At 38.9% G+C, this 12,128-nt stretch overlaps 1 protein-coding gene across 4 annotated transcripts in view; it reads right to left on the bottom strand.

Moving 5' to 3' along the window:
* The window catches only part of LOC131803981 (LIM domain-containing protein A-like), a 250,034-nt gene that overhangs the window by 12,507 nt on the left and 225,399 nt on the right, over positions 1-12,128 (bottom strand). For all 4 annotated transcript variants that reach the window (XM_059126037.1, XM_059126027.1, XM_059126046.1 and 1 more), the window contains 2 exons: positions 5,840-6,911; positions 3,272-4,675 (listed from right to left, as the gene is read on the bottom strand). In XM_059126037.1, coding sequence (XP_058982020.1) covers positions 3,272-4,675; positions 5,840-6,465 — 2,030 coding nt within the window. In that variant the 5' untranslated portion in view covers positions 6,466-6,911. The remainder of the gene's footprint in view (positions 1-3,271; positions 4,676-5,839; positions 6,912-12,128) is intronic.

Raw genomic sequence — 12,128 nt, forward strand, 5'->3', positions numbered from 1 at the left:
GATGAACAATATATATGGGAGCTATAGCTTCAGAACCGATTTCGACCAAATTTGGCATACTTATTTTCAGGCCTAATTTGGTTGTATGTGCAAAACTCCATTCTATTCGGGCTTATATTACACGTTTGGTGCACAACAAAAGGCAAATCGGACGAAGATATATATGGAAGCTATATCTAAATTTTTATCGATTATCTCCAATTTCCATAGGGTTCATCCTTGGGCCAAACAAATGATTTGTGCAAAATTTCATCTGGATAGGGCAATAAATGCGAACTGTACTTTGTTTCCAAAAATACATGGACAGTCTGACGGACATGCATATATCGACTCAGAATGTGATTCTATGCAGATCATCAAAAGGAACTATGGGTCTATCTCGTTTCCTTTTGCTTGTTACAAACAAATACACAAAGACATAATACCACATAATACCAGCATTTAAATGTGAATAAATCTTTTGTGTCACGTACCATCGCTCGTTACTGTGATACTGGTAGCGTAGCCCGATGTCAAGGAAGTGGACGGAAGAAAACGGCAACATCAACAGAAATGTTTCGAAAAGTAAAGAAGCGACTTGATCGAACCCGCGTCGCAGTGACCCACAAATGGCTTGTGAGCTGAGCATGTCGCAATATCACATTCGGCAAATATTTAAAAATGAGTTCGGAGTAAAGCCATTGAAATTCCAATAAGTGCAAGAACTTACACCGCAACAGAAAGAAAATAGACTCAAAGGAGCTAAAGAGTTGCTTCGCATGGCCGAAAGAGAGAAAGAGAAAATATTCGCTGTCCAGCAGTTTGTAAACAAACAAAATGATCGTGTTTACTTGCCAATGAGGTCAGGTGAAAATGTACACCTTCCGTTGGCCAAAAGAACTCAAGCGCTGGCCATGGTGATGCTCGTGTTAATCGACCGTGGCATCAGATTAAATGCCGAATATTATCGCAAAAATATTCTGGAGGGTGTACTAAAGCCTTGGGCACGCAAACATTTTGCCCCAGACATTCCAACAGAACTCAGCACCATCACACATAGCACGAGCTACCCAAGAATGGTTACAAAGTGATGTCCCTCGCTTCATTTCCTGCGCACAATGCCAACCAAAATCTCCGGATACCAATCCGTTGGACTATTGTAAGTGAAGTATTTTGGAAGGGCTTCGCCGGGAATGGGCCAAAATACCGCAGATCAACATTCGGGCAGCGTATGACGGTTTCATTGGACGTTTGATGGCCATAATTCGTGCCAAAGGTGACCAATTCGAACAAAATCTAAACTTATTCTATAATTTGATGCTATTTCCGACATTTTTTGCTTTCATTCAAAAAAATTAAAAATAATGTAAAAATTATTGCGTTTGAGTTTGTTGCATTTTTTTTATCTCACCCTGTATATATGCTTTTCGAGGTCCCCAGTGATCCAATGCCAAAACGTACAATTCCAGCTCTTTGCCGACTGTATAAGTTTGTTTGGGCCAAAAATTATGTAACACCTCAAAATATTGGTGCCCGACATAGGAAACTACATATGGATCTTTCAATCTCGCCGAGCTGAGTCGTTCTAGGTATGTCCGTCCGTCTATCTATGTTAATATGTAGTTACGCTATAGGTCGCAAGGGCCCAATATTCATGAAATTGAAAATGGAAAATGGAGACGGCCATTGGACAATGTTTAGCGGGTAAAATATACCATATTTTTTTTGTCAAAAAATACGAAAATTTCCACTAAACCGCGGATATTTTTTATCCCGACCAAATCAAAAATACATTTACAGGTCACTTCCGACCATTACAGTGATGCATATAGCCAAAATATTGGAAATATAGATAAAATATATATGTAAAATAAATTGCTGTTAGTCGTTCCGCTTATAAATCAAGAACCGCTGGACTGATTTTCACAATTCTCATCAATTCGGAATGCTCTTTTGCCAGAAAAGGATAAAATCTAAGAAAATCGCGTAAAAAATGCCAACATAAAAGTGAATATTTTTTTGTTAATTTTTTAACAGAATTTTTGTCACTATATGTTGAGGGTATATTCAGGTCGCAGTCCGATCCTCACGCAATTTTGCATGGGGGTAGGGTTAGGGTCAGAATCTAAGCCTATTGTTTTTGAAGATTTACATTTAGGGGTTCAAATGGACCAAACAAAAAATAATAAATAAATAAATAAAAAATTAAATATTCCTGCAGTCGCTCCAGAGGTCATAATTGAAAACCAATCGACTCAGAATTTTTCAGGAGAAGAGAGTTAAGGACAGGGAAGAAGTCTAGCACTTTGGATGATCATAGGATTATATTTAGGTGTAAAATGGATTTCTTGCGAAATTGTAAACGACGGAGAGCGTAAATATTGGTCAAATGGTAACAAAATAGATTTGGTCACAAAGGGGCTTCCAACATATTGTAGTACTGTATCACATGGTCGGCCCCGCACGACTATAGCCTTTGCTAATTTGTTTTATACTAAATTTAGTACTATTCAGACTTACTTCCCAACTAAGTTTTTTTCTTCTATGTATGTGTCCAAAAGATCAAGGTACTAAATTAGTAGCCTTTAATATTTTGTACACTTTATATTTGAATTTTCTAGAGACCCTTTTGTGCATATATGCTACACTCCATCAATGACACCTAATTCCAAATTTTAGAAATTTATCTCTGTCCGTTAATTCAAATACATATGGAATCGAATTTTAATAACTTTTAATATGATCATGCACACAGCCAGAGATATATGTGGACGGAGAGACTTGCAAGGCTAGATCGACTTAAAAAGTCCTGAAACAGGTTTAGTTCAAAGAGACAAGACCCTATGTCTCTAAAGCATTATTTCTCTGAGTCACATTTTGGATGCATCAAATGATGTAACCTTGAGGGTATAAAAATTATCATTTTATTCCTCTTTAACACAGGAAAAGAATACTAACCGTAAGTATTGAAAAACTAATTATACTTAAAGAATATCTACACCTAGTGATGCTTTTCTACATAAAAATTACAGCTATAGATAATCTAACTACAGAATATCTGACGAATATAGAAGACCTCTAAAATATCTCTCGGGTGTAGAGGGCTTCTTAGCGATCTACTTTTGTCAGGTAATATTTGAGGGATCTTCTACCATCTACTTTTTACTCGCTTTAGTTCTTCGTATCTATTTATCTATCGAATATTAAATTAATATTCTCTCCTCAAAAAAACTATACTACAAATTCATATAAAAATATTTATATTAGCATTCTATATGTCTGTCCTACTCACCGAATGTGAAACAGTGGCGATTGCGGTTCCAGGCCACAATCCTTATTCAAAATGCCAGCACTTAACGGTGCTCCACCCACCACACCGTTCAGTGGGGAGTGATGATGATTGCTGGGTGTTAAGACGCGACCATTCGGATGGTGATGCGTATGATGATGGGCCGCCACAGCTGTCACAACGGCTGAAGACGCCGAGGCGTTAACATTCACCACCGCCGCCGACGCCTGATGACTATGATGATGGCTGTGATGTTGTTGATGATGTGAATGGTGGTGGCTACCATTGGAACTGCTTGTGTTGGTGTTGCCACCGCCCATGCCACCTCCACTGCTGCTACCAGCACTGTGGGTATTTTTCAAGTAAAGCTTTGGTAGTGTGGGTCGCTGTCGCTTTTCGGGCAATTTTTTACCCGGAATCGTCTCGATAGGTGGTGGCACTGGCTTAATGTCCTCCTGGACATGACTGTGTTGGTAATGATTGACTACATGACCGCTGGTGGGTGTCGGATGATTGTGAGAATGGTTCTGGTGGTGGTGATGATGGCCGCCGCCGCCACCGCCGACAACGGCCGGTGGTAGGTGATGTGAGTGCGAGTGATGATGGTGATGACTGTGATTGCTGCTGCTGTTGTGACTGCTGTTCGTGTTGGTGTGCTTGTTCGATTCTAGACTACTGTAATTGTTGTTGTTATTATTGTTGCTGCTGCTAATGTTGCCACCGCTGTTGTTTAAACTGTTGTTATTGCTATTCGAATTGTTGTTATTATTGTTGTTATGGCCATTTGAATTCGGGTTAACGCGTATCAGACTGCAATAGTTGCCGCTACTATCGGTATACTGTGACTTAATTGTGGGCGTCTCATTGATCGGCTCGAATCGCGACAGAGCCTTCGTCAGCGGAGCCAAACCGCGCACATAGTCATATATGTGATCGATGTCCTTATACTCTTCCGATATTTCGGCGGGTGGTTGATTTTTACTGTACGAATCACAGCTGGCACTACGTTTCAGAATATATCCATTCTCGAGCAAGCCATTGGCCACATATGCCACACCGGCCGCTGATGGCAACATAACCACGGGTAATTTGTTACGGTTACTAAATTTCGAGTCCTTTTTCTCCTTTTCGGACAGCTTAATGTCGACGACTTGCAAACGATCGCGGGCATCGCACAGCAAACGCTGTGCCTTGTCCAGAAATCGGGTGTACTCGATGAAATGTTCCAACTGATCCATGTTTTTGGCTCGTTGCAGTTTGATCTTGGCATTGAGTGGAACCGGCACCAGATCGTTGTCCTTTTGCAGGGGCAGAGCAAAAATGCGATCGATTTCAACACAGCCCAAAAGACGCATCTCGGGAACGAAGGGCTGTTTCAAACCCTTCGGTACGCTACCGTGAACTAATCTGTTGCGGAGGGAAAGCGAGAGAGAGAGAGAGAAAATTAGTGAGGTTAGATTTTTACATAGGTTAGTACTATTTACAACTATTCCCTAACTAAAAGTGTGATCCTTATACCAAAATTCACAATTTTAGCCATTTTGTTGTTTTCTACTAACGAAATTTAGTACCGTTTAGTACTTTTCGTACACTATAAAACGCGAATTTCGAAATCCACCTCCATATCTAAATGATACACACTGACAGCGACCCTTTAGCAAAATTCATAATTCCAGTTCTATTCCAACACTCTATGCCAAAATAAGTACCATTTAGTACTTTTCGTACATATTACAGTACACATTTTCCAAGAAATTCCCTTTTTTAATCGCTACACAACCACAGTAATCCTTATACCACAATTCGTAATTCCAGTTCTATTTTTACACTCTATGCCACATTTGGTACCATTTTGTACTTTTCGTACACTTTTACTTACGGATTTCTAAGTGTACCTCCATATCTAATTGCTACACATTCACAGTAATCTCTATACCAAAATTCATATTTTCAGTTCTATTCCTACTCTCTACGCCACATTTGGTACCATTTAGTACTTTTCGCACACGTTGTAGTACATATTTCAACATTAATCTTCTTATCTTAACGCTAAACACTCACGGGAATTCTGACATCAAATTCATAAGTCCAGCTCTATTGCCACATACTATACCAAATTTAGTACCATTTTGTACTTCTCGTATACGTTATAGTACATATTTCCCAATAAACTTCTTTATCTAAATGCTACACACCCACAGTGATCCCTATACCAGTACTCACAATTCATACTTCTTTCTTACACTAATTTTGTTCCATTAAGAACTTTTCGTACATTATAGTACATATTTAAAATTTCACCACGCTACTCACTCATAGTGATGCTAATATCAAAATTCACAATTCTATAAACCTTTTGGTTTATTCGGTCAACCCCCACTACTGACCCCTCATTTCAAATTTCAATTTTGGCCCTATCAGTTGGCCATTCGCACAAATAGTTCCTTTCAGTACTTTTCGTTAGCTTCTAGTACGAATTTCCAAAGCGAAGCCTTATCTTGCACCTCCATCACAAGGTATATCCGATTTTAAGATATCCTTAAATTATTAAAAAAATATGCTCTCACTTACCTCACAACTATAGGCATACGCTTTAGCAGCAGATTCTTCACCGTATGCACCCCACTAATGCTATCCTCCTTAGCAATGGGTGAAAATTTCGCTTTGGTATCGAGTGGCAAATTGATGATCTCATCCTTGATGTTTCGGCACTGCAGAACCTTGCCATTGTCGTTCATGGTCGTCAGCAGTTCACCGGCATGGATGGTCCGATTCATTGTCGGACAACGAAATGTTTCACGCACCAATACCCGACAGTTGCGACGTTTCGATAGCTCCAACACCGATTCAATGCATCGTGTCGAACGGCCATCTTCGCTGAGCAGTTCAAAGAAACCCGGATAGGTTTCGGGTATGAGAACTTTAGCACCAACATTGGTCGGTTTGCGACCCTCCTTCAATTTGATGGGTTGTGCTAGAATTTGATACTTTTTGCCAGAGCTCAGAAACAGGGCTGTGCTCTGGAGCGAGGGTGCCGATAGCGTGGGTACGCCCAGATTTTGATGTTGCCCCTTGACAATTTTCGCCACAGCCGGTAGTTTTTGTTTGGAAAAGTCACGCAAATAGACCGGCGGCGCTGTTGCCGTATCCCCGAAACGGGATGCGGCCAATATTATTTGGCCATCGGTAGCGGCCATATCGCGATTAAAGAATGATAACAGTTTGTTTCGCGCAAAGTTAACATTAAATGTGGTGAGTAAATTTCATGGATTTTGTGTAGGTTCAGAGTCCGCAGCAGCACAGGCCGGGGGTACTGCAGCGGTTACTACAGCGGCGGTGGCAGTGGCAGCGGAGACGGAATAGCTATGATGTGTTGTTTCTTCAAGACTATTGGCGTTCAGGAGATCTCCGTTTGTGGGGGATTGGGCACTACTGCTGGAACCGGGTAGGGGAATGGGGAACTGGGGATTATGGCTGTTGGCGGCAGTTGAGGTTAGGAAACGAGAGGATGTTTGTATGGCGTAGTTGAAATACTGCATTCGGTTTGAATCTCAGTTAACAGTTGAATTATTATTTTTGTGCAAGTGATTGCCTTCTTTTTGTTGATTGTATTGTTTTAGTTGATAGGGTGGTTGTAGATATCCTGGAAAGAAAATAAACAAAAAAGAATTATTAAATTAAATATATACTTTTCTTGTAATCAATAAAATTTAAATTAGTTCACTTCAAAAGAAAATATTGTTGGAGGAACGATGGATGCACAGAAGCAAAAAATCCAATTTAGATTGGCGACAATTCTTCAATATATATGAGATTTTGTTTGATTTATAGTAGTGGCTTTAAAAACATACGTACTTTAAAGAGTATTCGAGTAGGATCTGCTCGATTGGTACAATTCTTGCCAAATTCTGGCTGTCTGACTTGCGGAGTTTTAAGAACTATCATCATGTTTTGCCATTACCACTAACGGTATCTGTTCTCATAAACTTATTTAATAGATTTGCCATTACAAAAAGTAAGAGAATAAAGCACGTAAGACCCCTCTGACAAATATCTTTCCGTTCACTGATCGATTCTCTTTATTTGATTGAAATTTTATTGTTCGTTTTATTCTGAATGAGTAATAAAATTGTCACTCGATTACGATTTCATTATTTACATTACGGCGCCAGGAAAGTAATTTGTTTTTAATTTTTATTTCATCGATCGGGGAATATTCGATGTCCGACAGTCGGAAAAAATTAATTAACACCTGCCATGCGTTGACAAGTAGTAAAGATTCTGTTGCACTTAATTTCAAAAACAAATGCGAATTTTAATTAGTTGAATAAAGATTGATATATCAAGTATGCCATGACTTCATAACGCAAGTCCCAGTTTGTGTGGATGAAAAAAAAAAATCAGCTGTGTTGTTAAATTATTAAAAAAAGTATATTCCGGAAAATAAAATTTAATTTTATTTCAGTTCGAAATGAAAATTTAAATTTGGACGGAAGAAAACAGCAACATCAGCAGAAATGGTTCGAAAAGTAAAGAAACGACTTGATCGAAACCTGCGTCACAGTGGCCGAAAAATGGCTCGTGAGCTGAACACATCGCAATATTCCATTCGGCAAATATTGAAAAACAAGCTCGGGGTAAATCCATTGAAATTCCAAAAAGTGCAAGAACTTACACCACAACAGAAAGGAAATAGACTCAAAAAAGCTAAAGAGTTGCTTCGCTTGGCCGAAAGTGGTGGACTGCCGAATTTGGTTTTCTCCGATGAGAAAGCATTCGTTGTCCGGCAATTTGTAAACAAACAAAAAGATCGTGTTTACTTGCCAAAGAGGTCAGCTGAAAATGTGCACCTTCTATTGGCCACCAGAACTTAAGCGCCGGTCATTGTGATGGCGTGGGCAGCCGATAGTCGCTCTCCGCTCGTATTAATCGACCGTGGCATCAGAATATATGGCGAAAACATTCTGAAAGGTATATTCAAGCCTTGGGCACGCAAACGTTTTGGTCGCAGACCTTGGACATTTCAACAGGACTCAGCACCATTGCACTCAGCACGCGCCACCAAAGAATGGTTACAAAATGAGGTTCCTCGCTTCATTTCCAGCGCACAATGGCCACCAAAATCTCCCGATACCAATCCGTTGGACTATTGTGTCTGGAGTATTTCGGAAAGCAAGGTTGGCACAAAAAAAAAAAAATGACAAAGTGTCGATCACCTCAAGCAAGCGCTTCGCCGGGAATGGGCCAAAATATCGCAGAGCTACATTCGGGCAGCGTGTGACGGTTTCATTTGCCGTTTGAAGGCTATAATTCGTCCAAAGCAAATTGAACAAATCTAAACTTATTCTAAAATTTGATGCTATTTCCGACATTTCATTTGCTTTTATTCAATAACATTAAAAAAAAAAGTAAAAATTATGACGTTTGACTATGTTGCAGTTTTTGTATCTCACCCTATCCAACATTATTATCTCCAACATTATTATCTGATGAAACATGAAACAATTCGCTCGACTATGTCCAGTAACTCAGATTACATATCTCTAATAAAGTGAAGGAATTAACTAATATGTATAGTCCAAACCTGGCACATCGCAATATTTATATCATATTTATTTAGGTCAGATACGAAATGCACAATATTGGTCCATACCATCGGAACCTTCTCCATAGAGGGTTAACAATTTGAATAACCATAAAAAAAGTCAGAATATATTTAAGTAATCGAACATTGGCTGAGAGTATACATCTGTCAGCAAAACCGATCGATACTCTTTAACTTGTTATACCTTACAACACTTTATGTTGGGATGGGGCCATAAATTTGTAACATCTTGAAATACTAGTCCTGCAAATAGAGTGTTATATGTGAATCTACCTATCTCGCCGAACTGAGGCGATCTACCTATGTGAGTCCGTCTATCCATGTTAAATTGTAATAATGCAACCGGTTGCAATCATGGCCCGATCTTCACGAAATTTTGCATGGAGGTGGGTTTAAGGTCAGTTTAGAAGCCTATTGTTGGAGGAGATGATAGCAAAATATGTAGGACCAAAAACAGAAACATTTTCTTGATTGCTCTAGAGGTCACAATTATAGACCAATCGATCTTTTTTTCACGGCGCTAGAGTTTAGGGCTGGGCAAAAGCCTACCAATTATCGAATAATATTAAGCGGGTAAAATAGACAATAACTTTTGTGTTAAAATAGAAACCTTTCGAACCTTTCCGCAGTTACAAATTTCAAGGCTTGCTATCTTTGTGAACCTTTTTTTAAGAAATGAAGGCATTTCAAAAATGATTAATTTTCCATTACATCCCAGTATCCCTCAATCGGCCATCATCATCATCTTTGGATATTTATGACAACGTCACATTTTTGCTGTCGACATTTTTATGATGATGTTTTTCGAATTTATTTGTAACAAATATGAAATGACTTTTATTTGCCATCATTGCCTTGCGACCATAATAAATCGCACGGACGTGAGGCATACCATCACTGTGAGAGCCTGCCTGTCATCCGAGTGAACTGGCCAGCCAGTCCAGTCTAAATCATGAAACATGATTTAGAAATGCAAGCCAAGCGATGAGCTGACTCGTTGGTCAGGCTATAAAATGGAACATTGGCGAGTCGAGTGTCTGGTTATTTGTTACTATTCCCATTTACAATTCTATTCGTTAGTGTTAAATATCTTTTTTCGGGGTCTTCCATGGCAGCAGCAACATGGCACCATAACATCATCGGGCCTCTAAGCGACCGAGTGAGTGTGTTTGTGTGTAAGCCCGGTTTGAGGCATGTTATGTTATTATTTTCTCGTTTTCAACATTGCCATCATTCGTATCATCTTCGTTTTCCTCACTATCTTCGGGATGTATGATGATGATGATGATAGTATTTAAGTTTGATACAACAACCAACCACTTTACCCCTCCAATTTTTGGGGAAATGGAAGATGATCTGCAACTTTACACAGCTTCATGTTAGTGATGATGTTGTTGCTGCTGCTGATGATGATAATGTTGTTGCGGGAACGTGTCTGCTGTTTATTGTCCCAAATTTGACATTCGCAGCAGCACATCCGACCAATTAGAAAAAATGTTTGACATGACGACTGTATTTAAGATTCGATCACATTCTAAACTAAACGTTATAAAATGTGCTGCGTCCAGCTCGTCAGTGTATCTCAAATCTCCAAACATTTCATGCAGTGAAATCTTTGAAGAAAACCAAAACAGAAAACAGTTATGATTTGATTTGATTGGTCTAATTTTGTTTTGATCAAACTATTGGTGGTGGTCTACTTTGGACGAGGTCACACTTTAAAGAATAACCAAAACTAAAGACATGAATTTGTGACATTGGCAGCACTAGAGTGAGTTAACATTTGTTATCCAATTAGTTTCAGCTGAAATATTATTTTATCAGAAATTCGGTTTATTTTTTTTTCTTCGATAACAAGGTCAATTTTTGTGTAAGAAATTCCAAACAATAAGGACGTCATAATTTCAAGTATTTGGAGCTGTTTGTAGTTGCAAATCATGATTTTTTTTGTGAAAATGGAAAACCGTAATAGCTTTTATTTATAATGTTTCGTGATGGACGATTATTTATGTAAAAAAATAAAACAAGTTTTAAGTCCCGAAATGTAGTTAGGTCTTCTATACCCTCCACCATTTGCTGACATAGGATACGTCTGTTCTTTTTAAAACTCGAAATAGGGGTTCGCATAGCCCCCAAAAAAACCACCCAATTTAATTGGAAATATGTTGTTAATTGGAATATGTTGAAATATGTTGTTGTGGAAATATGTCGTGGCTAACGACGTTGTTCTGTTGATTTAAGATCTAAGGAGCTCTTGTTAAACCATCAAGATGGGCAACGTCTTATGTGTAAACCCGTCTAAAACAGAAGTCGCACTCTTCATGATGAAACGATGCTTCTCAGAATTTTCTCCACCAATACAAGTTGGAGTCTATTCTGGGTATTTTTCAACCATCAACTAAATTGGATGAGAAATATCGACGCCTCGCACTTTTGTTCTTACAAGAACTCTATAGGTAAGAGCAGATGGCATATAATTAAATGGATATATAAGAATATCATCCGTCCGATTCTTACCTAAGGAGCTCTCGTTTTGGGGCACTCGTTATGGAAATCGTCTTACAAACGAAACAATAATAAACTTCAAAGAGCCGCATAATTATTGGCCACAGGTACATTTCGGATTACACCCCAAGCTGCATTAGATACCCTACTTCACTTTAATCTCTAAAGACTATTTATAGAGGAACAGACAGTCAGGCACGCCCTGACATTAAGAGAACTTAAACAATGGTACAACCAGCCCTTTGGCATAGAAACGGATGTAGAGGTTTTCTTCGAAAGCATGGCCATCAGAAACTCCGTCGAACTTAACAACAGCTGTGGCGTATTCTAGGCTGAAATATTTGCTATCAAAAAAAGCATAGATATGTTGACAATTAGAAGCAGAATGGTCCGGTGATGATATAGGCTGATAGTCAAGTTAAATGGCTATTAAATCTATAACAGTTTTGGAGAGTAGGAACACATTGGTAAGAGTTATGTCGATCATCAAGCTTTATTGGGTCCCAGGCCATTGCAACAATTCTGGTAATGAATAATGAATAATGGCTAAATGAAAGGGGATGTAATGCTTCGAAGAGAATTTGAGCAACATTCTCCGGCAAAAGAAAAAATTCGCTCATCTCCATGGCGAAATCATACCTAAAACTTGTGGACTTGACTTGATGACTTCTAAACGGTGTGGTGACGATCTCGATTATTGTAGACTCTGTCAAGATAAGGAGAAAACTGAATCGGCCGGACATTCACACT

The sequence above is a fragment of the Musca domestica genome, unplaced genomic scaffold (assembly GCF_030504385.1).
Source record: "Musca domestica strain aabys unplaced genomic scaffold, Musca_domestica.polishedcontigs.V.1.1 10, whole genome shotgun sequence".
Lineage (NCBI taxonomy): Eukaryota > Metazoa > Arthropoda > Insecta > Diptera > Muscidae > Musca > Musca domestica.